At 44.6% G+C, this 23,206-nt stretch overlaps 1 protein-coding gene across 6 annotated transcripts in view; it reads right to left on the reverse strand.

Annotated features, from left to right (window-relative positions):
* TEAD3 (TEA domain transcription factor 3) overlaps positions 1-23,206 on the reverse strand; it is an 89,318-nt gene that overhangs the window by 18,341 nt on the left and 47,771 nt on the right. For all 6 annotated transcript variants that reach the window (XM_035124334.2, XM_035124337.2, XM_035124335.2 and 3 more), the window contains exons 2-3: positions 17,974-18,228; positions 2,619-2,683 (exon numbers count right to left, since the gene is read on the reverse strand). In XM_035124334.2, the coding sequence (XP_034980225.1) occupies positions 2,619-2,683; positions 17,974-18,109 (201 nt within the window). In that variant the 5' untranslated portion in view covers positions 18,110-18,228. The remainder of the gene's footprint in view (positions 1-2,618; positions 2,684-17,973; positions 18,229-23,206) is intronic.

A 23,206-nucleotide genomic window follows, 5' to 3' on the forward strand; every position in this document is an offset into this window, starting at 1 on the left:
CAATGGAGGCTATCCATGCTTTGCCATTGAAAAGGACAACTCTCATTTGCAAAAAACATTTCTTAGAGTGTGCTACTAGCAAGTCAGAGCTAGGGGCAGCCTTCACAAACCTTGTGTGATCCAGATATTTTGGGCTACTGGCTAGGGCTGCCAGGAGTTTTAGTCCAAAACATCTGGAGGGCACTGAGTTGGCAAAGGCTTCCCTAGATTCACCAGAAAGTTTTAGGACTGCAAGCCTTGAAGCAGAGGCAAGAATGACCGTATAATAGATACATATAATATAATGCATAGCTCCTCTAAGTTTAATTCCATAAGATCTGCTTCCATCCAGTCATAACTACTGCCTGGTAAAATCAGTGCAGACATGGACCTGATATTTCCAACTTTGCCCTAATGAAGGAAACAATCCAGAAACAAAGAAAGGGGAGCTGATGATATCTTAATTGATGGATTTTAAAAGGTTTCATCCTTCCCAACAATGACTTTCATTAACATACCATACAAAGTGGTGCAGCAATCAAACTGCTAGTACATTTGCTAAGCAAAGCAAGATCTGGTATGGTATCAAACTGGATGGGGGACTGCGTGTTGAGATTCCTGCATTGAAGGGGGTTGGACTAGATGACTCTTGGGGTCCTTTCCAAGTCTTAGGGTCCTTTCCAAGTTTGATTTGATAACATAATACACTACAGGTAGCGAATGAGAACTAGGAGTTCCAGAAGGAATCTTACGCTTGCCCACCATTGAAGTCTAGGCACCCTGAGCTTCTCTTACATGTTTGTGGGGAGGCCAAGATACAAGGAATAACTCTTTGGCCATGCCTTTGGTTGCTGTCCAATTGCTCATCTGAGTATTTAAGAACAAGCCAGCATACAGGGTACATCCCACCAGGAGGCAATCCTAGAGTTACACGAGAGTGTGTTTCCCACACCTTTTGGAAAGATGTTACGTATAAGCCTTTGGTCTGACACACTGCCAACTGCTCCATGAATTCTGAAATTACAAATTCTGCAACCATTTAATGGGTTGCAGAGCAGGAATTTGTTGACTATTACAAAAAAGAGGGACACCTGCCATTGCTACAAAAAAGGAGTGCCTTCATGAGGATTCTTTCAGGTTCTAGGCAAAGTCTTTGCCTACGTTTGCACACCATACTAAGCCAAACTATGACTTAGTGCAAATGTGCAAACATGCTGACTCCTAGCAAGCTCCTCTCCAGGCTTCTTAGGTCTTAAAAGTATTGTCCAAACCTGGGGTCATGGCTAAGGTCTACCATTCTTAAGCACATTATGTAGCCAAGGTTTGTCCTGTGGTTACAAGCTGCGGTTAAAGAAGAAATACTTTAGACTAGGGACATCCAACTCCCAAGAGACTGCGATCTACTCACAGAATAAAGTGATCTACCCCTTTTTTGGGGGGGGGGTTCAGGTTGAAGTTGCTGAGCTTTTTTTAAGGAGGAAAGACAAAGTTGCTAACCTTTTTTAGAGGGGCACATAAAAAATGTTCAGCTTTATTAAGAGGGGGGAAGGGAAAAGTCGCTCACCAATAGATTGATCAGGAAACAAACGGCTTCACACTGAAAACTCTGTCTTCCGTTCTAGCAATCATGCGCAAATGGAGGACGGGACATACAGGGTGTTTCAGCCCAAGGGCTGCATTTGGTCTTGGCCAACCTTTCAAGAACTGTATGCCAGCAGTGGCTGTGACCAAAGTTGTTGCTGCCGCCTCATTCCTTCTCTCTCCCTCTCCTACTCTCTCTGCCCCGCCCCATACACAGTAATGGTGGTGGTAGTGGGGGAGTTAACTTGATGGAGGACAACCCGAACATGAACACAGCATGATAAGAAGAATTAAGTAAATAGATCTGTCACCCAATTGCTGACTGCCTGGGTGGGAAAAACAGCCCTTAGGTTTTCACTTCTGCCCTGAAGATTCAAAAAGCACCCACAGCCAACTGGAAAGATAGAAGCTACAATTATGCATGCATAATTGTTCCTAGGGGCCAACTTCTATTTTGAAAGAAAAATCTTCCCCTTCACCACTCCCAATGCTATGCGGCAACTCCTATCAAGCTCTACCTATGGTCCTGCTTCAGGATTCTTCCCAATCTAGTGGTGGAGACAAAATGATTATATACAGAGAGAGAGGGGGAGAGAATGTGTGTGTGTGTGTGTGCTTGCGATGCATCAAGGCACCTGTGAGTTACAGTTGCCATTACACACCCCTTGGCTTTATTCAGTAACTTCCTACCAAAGATCCCAATATATTGAAGCCAAGGTCGATTCTCCAACTTTTAAGGCAACTATCACCTATGTTAGGGGAAAAAAGAAAGTGAAGCAGGGATCTCAACACTACCCAATAGACTGGAGCCAGAAAAAGAACTTTGATGTCCCAGACTTCTCCAACATATTTACTGCTAGCTCTGATGCCTCATCACTCTTCTGAGTGGTACACTGAATTATGACAATGGAGCAGGCAGAACACACGCACACACACACACACAGCCACACACACACATGTGGGTGATTTCACGAGGCCACTTCCTCCTTCAGTCATCCTATTGCAAGGTTGTTGTGTGTTTTTTTAAAGGAAGGGGCAAGAGCTAGGTACATTTTTACCTGTTTCCTTGTCCTTGTTTTCCCCGTCCGTAACTTGATGTACCTTGCTATCAATTCATTGCGACCTAAAGGGATAAATGAATATATAAATGACATGACGAGAGAGCTGGAGCTCTGCCTTCCTTCTCCGACTACCTGCTGAATAAAGGCCGTCCACTCGGAGAAGTCAGAACCACCTTCTGGAACTCTTAACTCTGAGAAACCAAGAACCACAAAATAACCGCAGCACGAGGCCTAGCGCAATGACATTTTACCAGAAGGTGGCACTAACGCAACAGTTCTCCGAATGAAGGAGGTTAGCCAGAAAGGCTGCGCCCGCAGCCCTTACTGTTTATATACTGAACAAGGCACCTACCGTACAACAGCACACCACGTGGATGGCAAAGGAACACGAAATTTAATGGTGTGAGCACAGAAAGCAGGGCACAAACACGGGACACCCAGAAACCTAGCAGGGAAGGCACCGCTCCCATTGTGTCAGCTACAGAATTTCCTCCCACTATGCTGGGAGAGGCCACTGCTGAGGGCCATGCTGGGAACCTGGCACACTTCTTTCCCAAGTTCTCACACGTGTGCTCCACTCCAGAACCTTACAAGGGTCCTTTGGCCATGATCCCAATGGAAAACAAATCAAAATATTGTGACCTATCAAAATATTGTGACCTAATCAAAATATTGTGACCTATCAAAATATTGTGACCTATCGGCTACGAAAGACTAAGATATGGAGCACGCACGCACACACCCCTCTCCCAGAGTTTTGGGTTTCATTTTGTGACACTGCACAGGACACGCAAACCCATGGGATATTTTAAGTGGTGCTGGCCTTTTAAGAGAGAACTTCCCAACCGCCACCTCCTCCTCCTCCTCCTCCTCCTCCTCCTAATTTGAAGCAGAAGAGCTTTTGCTCCACATTTTACAGGCCAGCTGTGGCCAATCTAAATTCAAACGTCAGAGCAGCTGGGAGCTCTCTTTCCCCCTCATCCCCTCCCCTCTGAACATGGTGGGGGTGAGGGATGGGGAATGGGGTGGGGAAGCACGCCAGATTTATTTTAATGGACCAGATGGTGGTGGCTGAGGCTTCCTGAAATGCCCTTGCAGCTAACTTAGAAGATCTCTAAATAATAATATATTTATTTTTTCCTTAGAAAAAAAGAAAAAGAAAGCTGGAGCAACTGTGGCTGCCCTGTCGATGCCAATGCCCTGTTATTCGTTTTATGACAGCCACTGGATGTCCGCTCTGAGAACAGGCTTCACTCTTTGAAATAAGACACAAAACAGCCCCTCACCCACTCCTTTCCCTCCCCACCCCAACACACAATCCCAGTCTTGGACAGACAAGGCCAGGTGCTCTACAGGGTCAAGCAGCACCACGTGAGAGGGACAGAGGAGGATGATACCCTATACTGTACCGGAGTAACAATGCCCTTATAAAAAGGCAGCTGGCTCAATGCACATCCCTTGATATCTGTAGTTCCTGGCACGCCTTTAAAACAAACAAACAAACAAACAAACAAACAAATGAAAAAGCAGGCCCCAGAGGCCTTGGTCTTTCTTATTGGGGGACCCAAATAGCTCCACAAACCACTCAAGTGCCGGTGTACTCTTTACAACCAAATCAGCATTTCCCCCCTAGGCCCTACACTAATGTGGCATTATAAGCAATTCACAAATATTTTATTTAAATTCTGGCACTGTCTCTCGCTTGTGCATGTGCGCGCACACACACACCTGATTCACAGTTGTGGAAAATGAGGCACAAAACTAAAACAATCCCCATGAAAGCCTAGCGTACCACTCATAGCACTGATAGATAGTCTCATTCTCCACTCACCTGTGCATGCTAGAATAAGATGGAGTCATGAGGGGGGGGTGCTAGAGGGCCCAGTTTTATAGACATAGAAAGTGGTGTTTCTGGTGTGATGAAGATATAAATGTTGCTGTGCAACTCAGCAATTCTTCAGCCTTTTAGACTAGCAAAAGTATTATTCAACATTGTCTGTCAACTATTTATTGATTCCAAAAGGTGATGGGTTTCCAGATTAGACTGTCCGTTAAACATTGAAATAACTGCACTCAAAGGTGCCCAAAGTCAATTCCAGAGATTGTGGGCTGCCATAGCTAACTAGTTCTTAAAGCCACAATGAAGTTTTGCCTCCAGTCTGGGCTATTGTAGGCAGCAGCACAGCATGGGAGCGGCAGGCAAGCTAAGGGGCTGACTCTGTGTAATAGCCATGCCTGCAAGTCCTCCTGCCCTTGGTCCAGGTGTACTTCAAATGCCTTGATGCTTGCGAGGGTTTGGCCACCCATGACCCACAGGCCATTCTGAGAAAGAGCTATACAAATAAACTGGGAGATGCAGGCAATTTTGGCTAAGCAGAGTTGAACAAAACCTCTTTTTCCTCCTACTTGCCTCCCTAAATTTTGTATGCATAATTCATTAACTGATCCTTAACTAGAAAACTTCATTGTTTTTGACTGGCTCTCCCCCACGTGGGATCTGACATCACAATGGATCAAAGGAACGCTTCTTTTCAGAGGGGAAGTGTTTTAATTGACTCAGGATGTCCAGGTCCTGTGCTGACTTAATCGTTGTTTCCATGGATGCAAACTGCATGCCCACCGCTTGGGAGAAAATAATTTTGCCTGTTTAACGCTCTACAAACTTTTGCAATTCAATATTTTCCCTGTGGACATTTTGCCCCCTTGCTTTTAGAATTCAACATCTTAAAAGTCAATTCAGAGTACAGTACTACCAAGAGGTCCACTTTTGTTTTCTTTTTTTAGAAAAAGAATCTACCTTTATAGTATTACCAGATAGTCTCTCTTACACGCCCAAATCTTATTTTTAATGTGATACTGAAAAAAGCAAAGTAACATGGCCAGAAAGACACAGTTCAAGAATTGAGTGCAAGGATACAGAATCTGGGCTTGCTGTGATTATTCAACAGCTTAGATGAATTGCTTGTTATTTGCTGCATCTCATTCCCCTTTCCTCTTTGAGAGGGGTAAGAAGGAGGCAGGGTCCCTGTCAGCAAAACTCATCCAGGTCTGTTGTCAACTAACTCTGGACTTATTTAATACTTGCAACTGCTTCTAGCAGCAGTGCCACTCCATGCAACCACACACATACTCATGTGTGTTAATAAACACACATGGGATCTGAGCCATTCCAAAACAGAAGACCATAAGGAAGGAGACCAAGCCAGCACAGACTGTGAGATGGGGAACTAGGCAGGTGGGTAAACTGAAGTCTTTCTAGATCAGCATTTTAATGGTTTTAGACGTGGGTGGCGCTGTGGGTTAAACCACTGAGCCTAGGGCTTGCCGATCAGAAGCTCGGCGGTTCAAATCCCCGTGATGGGGCGAGCTCCCATTGTTCGGTCCCAGCTCCTGCCAACCTAACAGTTCGAAAGCACGTCAAAGTGCAAGTAGATAAATAGGTACCGCTCCAGCGGGAAGGTGAACGGCGTTTCCGAGTGCTGCTCTGGTTTGCCAGAAGCAGCTTTGTCATGCTGGCCACATGACCCGGAAGCTGTACGCAGGCTCCCTCGGCCAATAGAGCGAGATGAGCGCCGCAACCCCAGAGTCGGTCACGACTGGACCTAATGGTCAGGGGTCCCTTTACCTTTAACCCTGCACTGACAACTTTCTGATGTTTATTTTATGAACAACTGAAATTTCAACTAACTGATTGCTATACTGGTTGGGAAATGAATTAATGGACTGACTCATGGTTTCACAGCACTACTTGGATCTCTTGTCTTGACTTAATATCGATCAGCATTTAAATTCTCCTCTTTTAATAGTGCAACCAACCCTAGGCATGTCTACTTGGAATTAAGTTTCACAGGGTCCAATGGAGCTTGCTTCCAGGTAAGCAAGTACAGGATCATAACCATAGTACATTAATTGATCATTTCACTGGCTGGATGGATTATAATATTGACTGGGTTGTTTATTTCACCTTCATAGATGTGACATCTGATCGGTTACTACACTGCTGGAAGATAAAATGGAAAGAAGAGACACTAACTTTACTATGAATGAAATATCAACTCACTTCACTCTATCCATGCTGCTGAGGCCACTAATTCTTTCCCCAACTTTGGCTTAGTGTGGGGGAAAGGGAGCAATGCAATTACAAGGAACGTGGGAGAGATCCCTAGTCACAACCATGCTATGTTTGCCACTTTGATAAATAACAAGGCTCCAAACTCCCGCCATTATCTTTCCCATCAGAGCAGCAGCAGCTAAATTGTGATTTACAACAGTGGTCAGAGCTGGAGATTTCAGCCATCTTTTTATCTTTCGGCATGTACCATGAACAGAGGCAGCAAAGGTCTCTCCAACTCAAGAAACAAAAATACCTTTGATGCTCTTCCCAACTAGGCATTGGCCGGGCAGGCACAATCAGTGTTAGAAACTCAAGATATATAAGCTAGGTGCCAAATAGTTCCTTAAATCAAAGTTACAGTGGCCAAAAAGGAATGTCTTGTTGCCATTTGGGGGCCAGATGATTCTAAAGTCTTGTTTTTCAAATGATGGCCTGATTGTGATTGATTCTCAGTCAAATATCTGGCCAGTTCAGAGGACGGCCTTGAGCTAGGTTAAGCACTTTGAGAACTTAAAAGAAGAAAAGTCACCTGATCCAAAGACAGTCCCCTATATATTTGCATATTCCAACCTCTTTTTCTTATCTGTGACACGGATCATTCATAACGTAAGAATATTCTTCACAACTATGAGCACCGCAGTGGGGTGGGGTAAGTGAAGACAAGCTACAACAATTAGCTATAATGTTCGCTGCCCCTGCTCAGGCTGCACAGAAAAAGCATTTTGGTTTCTGAAACTCATTCTGATTGTGCAGATAAAATATAACGGATAGAATTCTACAGGATGGGGCGTGAGTGCGTGAAAACAGTCAAGATCCAAGGAGGCATGCACCTCTAGGCAGTGTAGATGTCAGGCACCATTCTGGCATTTTCGCTTGGTCGCAAGTGGCCGAAAGGCAGGTGCAAAATGCGCCTGGCGCCTAGCTAATTTCAAACACTGGGCATGACACAGTCAAGCTACTGGAAAAACACATCAGCCTATTCCCGAACTTCTAAACCATAAATGAAGTTTTAAGATATTTAAGCACAGTAGAGCAAAAGGTCAATAAAAGAAACCAAAATGTTGAATTCACTCAGGTACTTGGCTCAAATTATACAGGGGTAAACAGAGTAACTTACAGGAATTGCAAGATCAGTTACTACTAGTAGCACTTCATCAAACACACAATACAGAGACAGAGCTGTAGGTAAATACACCTGAAAGTTCTCTAGTCTGGACAAGAACAGCTTAGGAGTAAACAATGGGTGTTAAGACTCTAGTTCTGCTATGCAGCAGGGGGTGGGTACTAGGGAGGTACAATGATGGGGTGGAAACAAACAGCTTTGGTTTTTACAAAGCAAGCAGGACGGCTGTGTGTGTGCTTTGATGAGCATAAGGAAATCCTTAAATTGGGATCCTGAAAAGCAAAGCATATACCCAGGTGATTGGCACAAAACTATTTTTACAATTGATGTCAAGAACACAAATCAGTGCCAGTTGTTTGCTGCTTTTTAGGTCTGGGCCACACTGGGAATAGCAAGGGCACCAGGATAGGGAAATGTCTCCAAGGAAACTACTGACTCTGGATGAGTCCCTTTAACAAAGGAATGCCAATAGCAGACAGGAACCTTTAGGATCCTGGATGTAGAACAGAATTGCGAGTGCTGTTTACAAGAAAACTGGAAATAAGGTGTTTGGATAGGAAGGAAAGGCAACAGAAAGAACTTCTAAATTCACCCAGCACCTTCACTGCAACCAACTGATGATTTGCTGGAGTGCTCGTCATTTTAGTATGTAGATGAACTGATGGGAGATAAAGCCAACAGGCATTAGCAGTCTTCCTCCTGTTCACAATGCCCCTTCCATCCAGCCTATGGCAGTGTTCTTTTCTTTAACTTGTTGAAATAATTTTTCAGCTCATCTTATTACTGTATAGTTTCCTGATTATTCAGTGCTCCAGATCCCACAGGACTTTGCACATATTAATTATACCTGTGAAGGATCCCTCCCTGTGGATGTTTGTGCTGTGCTGCACACACGGGCATGGGTGGTGGTGTTGAGAGGAGCCCATGAGATCAGGGCATGGGCTGCTCAGCATGGCCCCCTATTCCTTGCTTCCATGTTACTGAATATGGGAAATGAAACAAACTTCATAAGGACTTAGAGAGATTGTTCTTCTGAAGCAGTCTGATGGTTTTGTGCCTTTCAGTCTAAAGCTAAACATTTCTAGTCCATGTCAACACATATGGGCGGATGAGTAGAACTACCGAGGCATGCCAGTCTCTAGAGCACACCTGTTGATATTACACTCAAAACAGTCTTTTAATGACAAGACAAGTAACTGACTGTGATCTAAATCTAAACACAATGAAGACGTCTTTGGTAACTGTCAAGATAAGGCGTAACCTACCCAAATAATTTACCTATGTCTAGGGTGCCAGCCTGCAACCACTGTGCAATTTTCTCATTCTCTTGCAAGCAGATCAGAACCGTGCATACACAAGCAGCTTTTCTCACAGAAACGAGGCACAATTACACACCTACTTCTACATAACACATTCTTCCATAGCTGCCAAGTTATCCCTTTTTTAAGGGATTTTCCCTTATGCTGAATAGGCTTCCTCGCGAGAAAAGGGAAAACTTGGCAGCTATGCATTCTTCACTGTTGTAAATCACTGTGGCCAAGTAGAGACAGAAGAATTTAAATATGGGAAAGTCCTGCTTACGCAAAATATTAATTGTACATGCCTGGAGAAGTCAGGCCACAATCCCCCACGTGTTAAGAAGCAAACTAGATGTTACATGAGAGATGTGTGCAGCCGTCTGACTTCGTTAAAAATGAATAGAAGCCTTAAAAACCTGCAATTAGCAATAGTAGAACTGGGGGGGGATGGGGGGGGAAGAGGACTTTACGGTCCAGCTACCTGTACTATTTTTCTCCATGAGCAGAAGTGGGGGGAAATGAATGCAGAATAAAGGGTTACGCAAAGTTCCCCACCCCCCCCTCTTCCTATCAAACTGTCATCTGCTGATGGCTGCTTGCTGTTCACGAGAGCAGCAGCTGCCCTTGGTGTGTCTCCTGCGTACCATATAGTTTGGCCCTAAAACGCAAGAGGAACCCACCTCACAGAGTTGTTGCAAAGTGAGCACACTAGAAGACTGTAAAACCGTCTTTAAATTAGAAGCTGTATATAAGCCGGATTGAAAGAAAAAAGCAGTGGCGGTAGCATGCATATGCAAAGAAACCCCTTTTGCAACTCTTCTCTCCCAGTGTCATTTTGTGTTCCTATCTGTGCCGTGAACATAAAGAGTCAACTGAGAAGCTCTGTGCGTGCGTTCTTCCCACTCCAGGGCACCTGCCATGGCTAATTGTCTCCCTCTGGTACCGGCAGGCACTGCAGACCTGCCCCTGCTCAGCTGTCCCGGTCCCGTGATTCACCAGAGGCTGTGCCATTCCCTCCGAGGGCACGTCCTCCTCCAAATTACTACATTCTCCAAATTCCTCTTCCCTGACACCACCACGTGAACCAGTTGGACAGCTCTGTTAAAAATAACCTAGTGGGGCAACCTTCCAGCCAATCAGCAGCAGGCAGCATACCAGCCCAGGCGGAGCGCAACTCAAGTTACACCTGCTGTCTGGGGCAAGTGCACAGCCTCCCCTGTGCCTGGCTGAGCTCCCTTCCTAACCCACCGGAGGAGAAAGAAATGCCCCTTGCCATACACAGACCAGACCCTTCTGCTCTCTCTCTCCCTCTCTGGCTCTTGCACACTGGCCACCGTTCAAGTGCTATAGGTTACCACAGGTCACAGCTCTCCCTCCTTCCTTTCAGCCGCTCTTCACAGCAGCTGGGAGATCAGCCCCTGTGTCAGTAACCGGCTCGCTCTCAGCCAAGCACGACCCATTTATCGTAGGCGTTCGGCTCGCCTCGCCAGTGTTCTGGGATTCCTGAGGCATCCTGCTTCTAGCACCTGCTCTGAAATGAAGCTCTCTTTGACCTTCCAGAAGCCCTTGCGCTCCTGCCCCCCATCTCATCCACCCACCTACCCAAGGCTGGAAAGCTACGGGTGGAATGTCTCGCCACCAAGTTCAATCTAGACCAAAAAAACAACAACCCCAACCCCACAGCTGAAGAGCACAATTCTGTTAGTCTAACTCTAAGAGCACCACAAGCAATGATGTTTTAGCAGTCTGCTGCTAGGCTTTTGGGTACGAAGCATGGCATATTTTTAACAAGCAGTTGGGGCCTTTTGCAGAAATAATTTCTAAGAACTGTCAGTCGAAGCACTCAGCAAAACCAGGCCGCATTCACAGAACGCCCTTTGTGATTATCCTGGATGGCTACCCTACTTCTGTATGGATTGCACACACTTTGTGTATCAACAACATCCATTCCTCACAGAAAGGAATTTGCTATTTTAATGTGTTTATATATAATCTTTATTTAAACATTAAAAATTACACATAATCAGATACATCGTTCTGTTATGAAAGAAAAAATATTACACAAAATAGAAAAGAAAAACAAGAAAAACGAGAAAAAGTAGAAGAGAGGGAAAATGATGGAAAAAATAGAAAGTTTAACGAAACATCTTATCAACAACATACAGTTTTTTAGGAAATACAAACTATCGTCGACATTATTTTAAACATATAATTCCAGTAAGCAGTCCTTTTATCTTCACCTTGTCTATTTCTCCTCACTACTCTTATACTCTTATCTGTGCCTATTCTCTGGTTTTATTCCCTGATTTGTTTAATGACTTCCTTCTACCACTATGCGGTTCCTAATTTCTCATATCTTAAAATTTCTGCGTCCATTCTTGTTCTGTAGGAACCCATTCTCTTACCTCTGTGGAATTTAATCTATGCTCAACCAAGAGTAATCATTGGAAACATACGTCATCATGTAATTTTTAAAAACATCCCATTCTTTTAAATTTAGTTTTTAATTTTCTTTATGCCATTACAGCCACCAAGATTCTTGTAGCAAAATATTGGAAGAGTAATGTAATACCGACAAAGGAAGAATGGCATTTAAAGCTATGTGAATATCTTGAACTAGCAAAACTAACAGAATCAATAAGCAATCCTTCGGGAAATAAAAATAATAAAACTACTGTTATTTAAGGCAGAATGTACGCACCTATGGTATGCGTGTGCGCGCATACACACACACTGGGAATGGGTGGGCTTGTTCATGTGAAAAACAGTTCCAGAGTGGATAATATGCTCCACTCGAAGAAGGAGCATATTGCTCCTGCTCCGTCTTCAAAGGAACTTCACTCCTCAGACCCAGTTCACACAGCACTTTTTTTACTTCATGCCATCAACTTTCCTTGGGTTTGCGTTCACATAGGGAAATATTAACCCATGAACTGGGTGTTCTCTGAGACGGCCGGCAGCAATTCCCAAGATTTGAGGTGGCACTTTTCCCATTTCTGTCATCACTAGTACATGAACTACATTCATCCACATAGGTACATCTGTAACCCGAGGTACCATTGTAACTGTGTGCCCAAGGAAGTTTTGAGACCAGGGAGCAGGTGTGGTGGTGGTGATATTTAGTGTGAATAAGTCCTCATGTGTGAACAGGAACTAAAGTGCAATAAGGATTCATAAACCTGGAAGTTGCTACTTGCAAGAGCAGAAACATGTAACTTCACAGCAGAAAAACTGAGTCTTGTCTGCTGCTTTCTATTTAACCTTACTTCCATATTTATAAGCACGCAAAAGCATCAGGTGAAAGATGGTCAAGAATGTGCATCTTTATAGCATGTGGCCCAGTAGATACAGGTGGATGACATGCACCTGGCAAACTGCCAAGGCTGAATGCCTATATTTCCAGGTCATAAAGCTGCCCATCTTCAGCCATTTTACAACTGTTCCTTAAAATGCAAGCAGAGAAAAACTAACATATAAAGCAGCCATTGGCCACAACACTATAAAAATCAGGACTAAGACTTTACAATAAGGCAAAAAAATTTAACAATCCAGATTAACTTTTAATTCAATTATTCAATATAAATAAGGAGACAAAGGCAACAAGTAGTAGAGTAGACATGCAACTCTATTTTTACTTTGTTGCCCGTGACTGTTTGCAATGGTAAGCTGTATTTGTTCCTGATAGGGACTGTCCTTCCAAATACTGTACCACAAGGCCAGCTCCGACTCATTCATTATGGACAGCAAATGTCACACACATAAAATGAAGTTTAGAACAAAGTCCTGTGAAGATGGAACTCACAAGACCCTCTCCAGCCTGTGCCCTGAACATATGGTGCTGTCAGTGTTGCTACTTTACATTTTTTTTACCTACTTTAAAGTCCACATGAGTTTGTTGCAAAGTCTACCAGGCAAAATAGGAAATCTGCAACATTCCAGGCCATAACAGATCTGTGGCAGAGCCCTTGAGTGATTCAAGCTTTCTTCTAACCAAGTAAGGTTAAGGATGGGGACAGGTGGGGATCAGAGATCCAGTGGTCCTTTTCCAACCCAGCTTCTCCCATTGAGACAGGTCTTGGAACAAGCAGGCTATTGGTATTGCAGCCAATTAAAATAGAGACTTCCCTCTCCTCACTCACTTGAAAAGGTAAGTGCAGATGGCGTGTCCCCTTTCCTTCCAGTCATACTCTGGGAGAGAGGCCAACTAAAAAAAACCAACAGCCTCTATGCTGCTCTACTCTTATTGCACATGCAGTCAAGAAGAGATTTCTAGAGAGTGAAGAAAAGCAGAGGTGGGGCAAAGTGTAAAACAGGGTTTTTAAAAAAAAGACAGGGGGAGAGAGCAGGCGAATTTTAAAAAGGCAGAAGCAGAACAGGGCTGCTGTTCCTTTAAGGGATTGCCAGATGTCTCCAAGTGGCTGGAAAAACCAGTTTGTACACTTGGGCTTGATGAACAAAGGCCAAGCTCCCCAGCGGCACTCCAGCTATTCCTGGAGAAATCTAAAAAATGTGCCTCTTCAGAAACCTTCCACCCCTGCCTGTCAGAGAGACCCTGGGCCATGTTGGGGGCGCAAAAGGGGAGGGGAGGTGCAATGTGCCATCTCCCCTTTAGGCAGACTCCTGGTAAGAAGGCATGGGAAAGAGTTATGGCAGGAGCACAAGTACTTAGCTACGTTAAATATATAAGTAAAGTGGATAAAACAGGGGTCATCCATTTGTCACCTGCAGGCACACATGTGCCACCACCAGGGTCTCCTCTCCCAGCTGAAACCAGGCTTGAAAGCAGCATTCTGTTGTAGCCAATATATTAGGTTGTGGAATGTGCTTGGTTGTGTCTTCAACAGCTTCTCTGGTTTGCAAAAGGGTCTACAAGTCCAAAAATGTTAGCAACCCCAGGGCTAAAATAACTACTCGGGCCAGATTTCTACATCAGGTGTATGCATTTAATGCCAGGGCTCAGCACTAGAACATGTGAAGAATAACAAAAGACGCCACTGAATACAACAAGTGGGTAACCCACTGAATACAAAATGGGTAACCACAACCCATTCACCTACGTTTAGGATTGGGGCAGGCTTTCTAGGATATGGATACCTGCAGCACTCCCATTTTTAACGGTGAACTGCTAAAGCTTACAACATAACTTATCGATTCTAGCCAATCATTTTCAGCATCCATGCACAATGCTGAATATGTATTCTCCCAGCTACATGGGAACTGCTTATCCATGAGCATTTTGGACAATACTGAAACTGCACGACTGTCCATCTGCATGGAATTGGGAAGCCTCTCTCCTTCCATGGTGCAAATTCTGTGGGAAGGAGTCATGATTGGAATCATGTCAATGTCAGAATCATAGAGTTGGAAGGGACTATGAGCCCATCCTCCTGCAGGGCAGGAATTTTTTGCTCAACGTGGGGCTCAAACCCATGACCCTAAGAATAAGAGTCTCGTGCATTACCGATTGAGCTATCCTCTCTAGGGTTATCACAGTCTTACAGGAGTTGCACACAGATAAAGCAGCTACCGCACGGCTGGGAGACTAGTGCCCCTGGAGGAGAACGGCACTTACACTTGGGGAGGCTCAAACGTTAACGACAACAACAAAAGGACAAACAATTATGCACTTAAAACAACAGGCAATGTTCTCTTCCGATCCCTGACTCATTCAGCATGCTCATTAATCCAGTGTTTGTCAACAGGATGATCCATTCCTATGGAGATAGTGCTTTGAGGTCACAAACATAGAATTATGACATCACAGCAGGAGCTGATGAGTAGGAAGAAGCAATACGTGTCTGTTTACAACATTTCACTCTGCAGCAACACGAAACAGTTTGGGTGAAACTGTGCCTGAACCCTACGATCGCCACTGCCACCTCAATCTGAGGCACTGGCATGAGGGAAGATATTCAAGCCCTATCTGGCTATTCAATCTCCTCACATTTAAGCGAGACACAAGGGGCACACTGCCAAGCTTCACTCCTGCAACATGACATCCCTAGATGGTACAGCACCTTCCACAAGTTTGAGGGCAACTGCCTGAAACAAGGAGCCTCTTCCCTTCATGGAAGCACCCAGCACAATCACGACCAGAGACAGCATCCCACTTCAGATCCTCACCCTCAAATGTGTGGAGGGCTCTGAACTGCGACAAGTTAACACAGTGCAAGGGGAAGAGCTTGGCAGTCCACCCCTACCTCTCCTGCTGTGTGAGGAGACTGACAGAATTACTTAACCAAGCTAATTATGGTGGCAACATGGATTTATCACATTCAAACCAATCAGGAGTCAGGGGCCTTCATTCTCGCCCTCCCTCCTTTACCTTTTAACTGCTTCTTAGGTGTGGTGGGCAGACATTTCAGAAATGTATCATATCTCAATGACAAAAGGACCAAAGCTGCCCTTTCTTCTTCACCTCCTCACCTTGCATAAAAGTAAAGGTAAAGGTAAAGGGACCCCTGACCATTAGGTCCAGTCGCAGACGACTCTGGGGTTGTAGCACTCATCTCGCTTTACTGGCCGAGGGAGCCAGCATACAGCTTCTGGGTCATGTGGCTAGCATGACTAAGCTGCTTCTGGCGAACCAGAGCAGTGCATGGAAACGCCGTTTACCTTCCCGCCGGAGCGGTACCTATTTATCTACTTGCACTTTGACGTACTTTTGAACTGCTAGGTTGGCAGGAGCTGGGACCAAACAATGGGAGCTCACCCCGTCGCGGGGATTTGAACCGACAACCTTCTGATCGGCAAGCCCTAGGCTCTGTGGTTTAACCCACAGTGCTACCCGCGTCCCTGCATAAAAGTATCTAGAACAATTCAGGATCTACAACCCATTCCTTATGGGCCTTTTTGTCTTTGTTACCGCCCATTTCACAACAGCAACTGATAAGGCATAATCTCCTCTCCTCCCTCTCTCCCATTCCAGATGAACCATTTTACACTGAGTGCTGATTGCAACAAGATGCCAGGGGCCAGCCTGAGAAAAACTCCTATCCATATGAGTCACCTACTCATCTGAACAACCTAACATTGGAGCTGTGATGTTGTGTGAGTCTGTGGCTCCTACGTAACACAGCTTATAAAAGTAGAGCACTTCTGTTTTGGAGGCGGTGGCTTAAGATGGCTATTGGGTTTTTACTGGATGCAGGCTGGTTATCTCAGAGCTTGGCATAAAACCATGACAATTAAAATCTGCAACAGAATGTGTATATGTTTATACAAACTCAAAAACAGAAAAGGAATTTCAACAAATTAATATCTGACAACTGAGCCTTCTTCGGTTAACCGAGCTCTCACGCTACACAGGCACTGGGAACACGTGGCCCTCCAGATGTTGCTAGATTCCAATGCCCATCAACCCTAGTAAGTAGTCCAACAACATCTGGTGAGCCACAGGTTCCCCACCAATGCATACAGTAAAATATCTCTAAGTATTTCTGATTGTTTATGGTAGTTTATTGTTGTAAGTCATTTTGGATAGGGATGGCCCAGGAAATCAGTCTAGGAATATTTTAAAATAAAACAATAAGTAAGCATACCCTGGGGGGGGGGGTAAGCTAAGGGTATGAATTTGTAACGTCACCAACTTAATGAGGGCACATTGAATGCACAAAGAAGTCAACTGCAAGATGGGAGAGTTTGTTCCATTGGAATTCCAGCATGTTTCTATAAATGCCTACTCAGGAGTGAGAATGTATAGGATTGCAGCCCTAGCCTATCTCAGGTCATAGTATCATAATGAGAAGCAAGAAAATCACAGATGCAGACCCTGTTGTGGCATTTAATAAAACCCCAGTACAAGCAAGGCGATAAATCTAAAAAAAGAGAATAGAGTGTTTTGCTTGCGAGAAGATACACCACCTTTCACACCCAACGGCAGGCATGTGGGATCCTCAAGCAGACGAAAATCAATCTCTCCTTTGACAGGAATGAGCTTACCAAACCAGTCAGTCAAGCCAGGCAGAGAAAAGAGTGGGAGGGAGAGGAGAGATGAGGCATAAGGGAGTGGGAGGGATATATAGACCTAGGGAAGTACAAAGGAGATGTGAGTCAACAATCTAGGGAAGAAGAGTTCAGCACTACCCTGGAGTTCTTTATCCGCTCCAAGACAACCACCTCCACAAACACTTCATCTCCCCTCTCTCAGGATGGTCTTTGGGTAGTCCACCTCCTTTATTACCAGCCAAAGCGATCAGGGAGATAAAACACAGCAGGGACCAAGGCAGGCACACAGACTGGAAAGCAACATTCTGAGGTGCCAGAAGCAAAAACACACTTTTAGCATCTAAGGCCTGTGTGTCAGAGGTACATATTTTGAACTTAAGAATGTTTATAAGAAGCAAATTCCTACTCCCCCACCTGGATTTCCCTAGCCAGCAGCTGAAGAGATTTGGTATATGCCTGCAAAACAAAACATGGTAATAGGGTGGCTATTACACCATAATATTTTAGGCTTTAAAGAGATGATAAATAAATAACAAAAGACATTTATGGATCAAATCCTCAGACACAGAAGGCAATATGGTATAGCGGTTTTAGTGTTGGACTAGGACTTGTGAAACCCAGATACAAATCCCCATTCAGTCACAAATCTCACCTTGGGCTAGTCACACTCTCGATATATTTGTAAGGAAAAGGGGAGAGGGAAAAGATGAAAATCACACTGAATGACTACAAGGAAAGGTGGGTTAAGTGTGAATAAATAAATATCCAAAGCTGTGGCCATCTGAATGTACAATGTACAATGAATGTGTGTCTTGCATGGAATCTGGTTCAAGGCACATGAACACAGAAGCATGACATGGTCTCACTCACCATACATTTTGCCCTCGTCCGAGAGAATAATCTTCCGCCGGCCACACGGCGGGTATATTGCCAGCGCCTCCTGGAAGCTCTGTTCAATGTCTGGACTCCACACTCCTTCGGCATCATTGTCCAGGCTCTTGTCCATCCCCTCCTGTCCATCTTCTCGCCCCTCCCCGGGGCTGCCGCTGGCGTTCCAGCTGTTGGACGCTATTGTGATGGCTGCTCTGGGCTCTGACCCTGAGCCCCAAATGGCAACTCAGCAACCTAAGGGCAAGAAAAGTTTGGTGATTAATCAACCATGCCTGCTGACTCCTAGTTCTCCTTTATAATTCTATCTAGACTATACAACTATACTCTTTAAAACAAAAGTAAATGGAGAATTGTGAAGGATCAGTCTTTTCTCTCTCTCTGTTGCTGGGGGCTTGATCATCCTTCAAAAGCATTATAATCATGCATACTGTATTTTGAACACACACACACACAGAGAGAGAGATTGGCATTAATGTCTGGAAATCAATATGGCCAAGTGTGGGATTTCTTTTAGTGTCTGACATACAACAGGTTTTCTACATATACATGTTTCACATCTCTCTGTGTTGATGTTCTCCAAGCCACAGAACATACAATCCCAAAACCATTGGTTCATTCAAAGCTACCATACACTGTGATATTCTTACAACAATCTGAGCATTTGACCAAGGAAACGAAGAGACACTGGGTGACATTCAGTGATGTGTATCCATTTATACAGTGGGACTTCTGATTTCTTTTCTCACTTCCCCAGCCCCCAAAATCTGTTTCAGAGGGTCCCCTAACCTTCTGAAGTAGATTTGGGGGGGAGAGATGGGAGAAAAAGAAAGAGAAGCCATTGCATGAGACGACAGCTGCTCATGCTATATTAGATGTCACCCATCTTCTTACACACACACACCAATCCCTAACAAGTTACTTGAGCTGAAGCAGGAATTAATTAAACAGCCTCACTTAGTGTAAGCGAGAGTCAGATAACCCCATGGCACACAACACAACATTTTTGAAATGATTATTTCTTTGAACCCCATCACACACAGCATAATACCTTTTTCTTATTATTTATTTGACTTATTAGTCTCTGACTACAACTGACCAAAGGATTAAGAGCCAAAAGCATAACATAAAATCAGAAAACAGTGCATTACAATAAAAATCATTACAATAACCCACAAAACAATACGACAGAAAACTTTAGAAGCAAATAAATAAATAAATAAATAATATATGTTCAAATGCAGGCACACTAAAACATGTGCTTTTTCTCAATTTTAATCAGGTTTTTCCACAAGTGTCTTTTTAAAATGTAAAAAATGTAACTGAATATAATACTGGGTCATAGATATTAAATAGTGGATTAAATACTGATTTGAATGCTGAATCATAAGCATCTATCAAACACAGTGGCTTGTATAATAAGGCTGGTGGGAGGAGATTTTCCTGCCCTCACCCTGCAGTACCCTGAGTTTCCTGAAAAGCATCTTCTGAGAGTCAGAGGACCCTCCAGAATGGGGTGGGATCACCAGGAAGGAGTACAGTAATTGCTCCAGTTACAGGTAGGTAGTCGTGCTGGTCTGACGTAGTCAAAGCAAAAATAAAATAAAAAATCCTTCCAGTAGCACCTTAGAAACCAACTAACTGGAGTTATTTCTCCAGTTTCGGAGCTCTGTAGACAGAAAGTGTCTGCACTCAATTTGAGGTGATTGTCACCCCATACCACAGTCTCTCCCAATCAGGAAAAGTGGGGGTAATCAGGAAAGCCCCTGTCTATTACTACTTCTGAGGAACCAGGCCATTTTGGTAAAAGCAACTTTGTCATGCAAAAAACCATGAAGAAAAAAAAGATCTCATTTCTGAGGTTAAGCATTATAAAAAAGTTACATTGTCACATACAGTGGTACCTCGGTTTAAGTACACAATTGGTTCCGGAAGTCTGTACTTAACCTGAAGTGAACTTAACCTGAAGCGAACATTCCCATTGAAAGTAATGGAAAGTGGATTAATCCGTTTCAGATGGGTCCACGGAGTACTTAAACTGAAAGTACGCAAACTGAAGCGTACTTAAAGCGAGGCGTGACTGCATTGTATTTATTATTGCCAGCTTCCTCCTGGACCCGGGACTAAAAAATAATCACAGGGACCAGGATCTGACATCTAATTCTCTAATAAATATTGATGACTCTACCTACCAAACATAGCAATTTACTTTTCATTTCATGGAGAGACATTAATGTGTCCAATTACCAGTCCTTACCTTTAGTAAGTTCTAAACACTTATGGTCTGATGCTGTGCAAGTTAACTTTAAAAGAAAATTCCACTTCCAGTGAGAACTTAAAGGTAAAGGTAAAGGGACCCCTGACCATTAGGTCCAGTCGTGACCGACTCTGGGGTTGCGCGCTCATCTCGCATTATTGGCCAAGGGAGCCGGAGTATAGCTTCCAGGTCATGTGGCCAGCATGAAAAAGCCGTTTCTGGCAAACCAGAGCAGCACATGGAAACGCCGTTTACCTTCCCGCTGTAGCGGTTCCTATTTATCTACTTGCATTTTGATGTGCTTTCGAACTGCTAGGTTCGGAGGAGCTGGGACCAAGCTTCCAAGCAAATGTTCACAGGGTTGCAGTCTTAATCTTGCTTGAGTATCAGAGTATGTGATCTCACTCAGTATCAGAGAGAAATAAACAGAAACCAGTCTCTTGCTTCTAAGCAGATATAATTCCACAGTGCATGTAGGCTGCATGACTGCAAATTTCTTGTTATGTTCTTAAGTTGTATGAAGATTCGTTTTAATTGCAAACCAACATGTTTTAATCATTCTAGCACTTAGTATGCAGGAACCAGTGCTAGAAACTGAGATATGAAAGCTAGTAGCTAAATGGCACCTTAAACGTAGGTTATGGGCACAACAACGGAATGTCTAGGCATGCTTTTTTTATAACAAGAATACAAAACAGAAAATGAATGAACTGCAGCTAAAATATTATGCTCACTTTTCCACATGCTCTAGTCTTTCCCCTGCCCACCCCCCTAATATTCTTAAGAGGGTCTCTTCTCCAGTCTTCAGAGAGTAGCTGGAAGTGGCGAGGCAGAAAAAGTCCTCCTTTCCTTCCACTCTGCAGTTTTAATCTGAAATCTTAGGCGCGGTACTGCGCCCAGAGCTCAGAAACTCACTGCGCTAATAATGAAATTCCCTGTCGCAAAATGCGCCTAGAACAATGGGAGTTTTGAACACTGGCAGGAACCCCTGAATTCAAAACTGAAACTTGACTTACAGCACAATCCTCACCAAGTCTACTTAGAAGTCCTGCCGAATTCCATAGGGCCTACTCCCAGCTAAGTGTGGACAGGGTTGTAGACTTAATGGTTTAAAGCTGGACCTTTCCTTGGCTTTTCCTCCCCTTATTTTCCAGGACACAATGATTTGGCATCTCAAGGAAAGAGGAGAAAACACAGATAGAGACACACACACCCCTCTTCCTTTGGGACTCATTACTCAGAGGTACTCTCAATGGCCCAAGTCTTCCCTATACCTTTCAGAAACATCTCTCGGAGATGTGTGCTGGGCGCTGACTCCCGTCCCCAGCCAGACTGTGTCAGGGGCTTTGAAATAGTGCTGCCACTTCCACTCCCATTCCCCTTTGCTCCCCCACAGCAGCTAAGTGTTTTGCAACAACATGCTCCGCGGCAGCACCCACCAGCTGCTCCTGGGGGAGCTGAGAACACAGAGTGGTGTCTCCTTTGGCTAGAGAGCTTCCCGGACAGAGCACAACAAAGGTCTCCAGTACAGACATCTCCTTTTTAAGAAACTGCCGACAACGAGCTTGGCTCAAGTGTTTCGTGGTGATTCCGCCCCTCCACGCACACACACACTCCCCAAGCAACTTCTTTCCTGCGGCTCCGAGCTCTGTGATGTCACCCAGTCTCTCCCTTGCTCCCCCTCCCCTCCCCTTCCAGCCCACCCCACCCCTTCTTTGGGAACAGTGTAGCCAAATAAGGAGATCAGAACTGGAGCAGCTAGCCAAAGGGGAAAGGGGGAGGGATGGAGGGGAGGCTTGCTGTCCGCACACGGCTCCCAACACACTCTTATTCATCGTCAGTCCGTCTCTCTCTCCCTCTCTCTCGCTCACTCTCATACATACACAGAACTGCGAGGGGTGCCCAGGGATCAGGCTGCCAGGGAACATTCAGGAGGGCACAGGATATGCCAGAAAAGTTCAAGAGCAGGCAAAACATGTGTTCGCAAAATAACTACAGAAGACGCTGCGGGTACATTAAAGGAAGGTAGTAGCTCTCAAGCAATCTGGGGCATAAGCTTCAGCCGCCAAGTTGGTTTTGCTAAACACCAGACAGTTTGTTCCATCTCAACAAAAACCACACATACACACACACACACACACACACACACACACACACACACGCCTCCCTACACAAGTCCCAGACACAAGTGCAGCCAAGTCTCAACGTCCTATTGCTACTCATAAGATGAGTAGCACAGGGTCCAGATTTTGAGTCCTCTCCAAGACATCCTCTGCATGCCTACAACTCCTTGACTTGCTCTCACTCTCGCTTTGAATAAAATCACCACCATTGCTTTGGCGGAGGCGAGGCGGTGGCAGCAGGGGGGTGGGGTGAGGAGTGTGATTGAGCAAACAGGCAATGGTGGTAACAGCTGCTCCACTGACTTGCTCCTGTGTTGGGCCCTTTGCTGGGATGTGGGCCTTAGCAGCTGCCCCAGCAGTGCCAACCAATATGACTGGCTCTGCTAACAATCCCCCTGTCCCACAAGTTTTCTCTAAAGTGTGTACAACAGGAACTTATGGAAAGAAAGAAATTCTCAGGCAATCGAATCTAGAAAGGGACGCTTTCAAAACATTTGTTGACACCTGAGATGAAGCTCCCTCTCAGGAGAAAAGTGTATATACCTAGCATAGTTTGGATGGCTTCTTGATCCAAGTAACCTGCCCCAAAATGAACAGCTGTGTCACCATTCTAAAATACATGTGCACATCAAAATAAGCCAGGCTTTCCAGCTTGTTGGGCATGGGCAGCGTGGTTTATTTCTTCCACCAGTGCTAGGGGATGAGCAAAGCAGGAATGACTGGGCAGCATGCAGAACAACAAGATCAGCCAGAAATTTGACTTGTTGTGATGTGTGAATGCAGACAGGAAAAAGGTTGGCAAACACATCTGCAATGGAAAAGGTAATGCATAAAA

Source organism: Zootoca vivipara, chromosome 7, assembly GCF_963506605.1.
Source record: "Zootoca vivipara chromosome 7, rZooViv1.1, whole genome shotgun sequence".
NCBI classification, from domain to species: domain Eukaryota; kingdom Metazoa; phylum Chordata; class Lepidosauria; order Squamata; family Lacertidae; genus Zootoca; species Zootoca vivipara.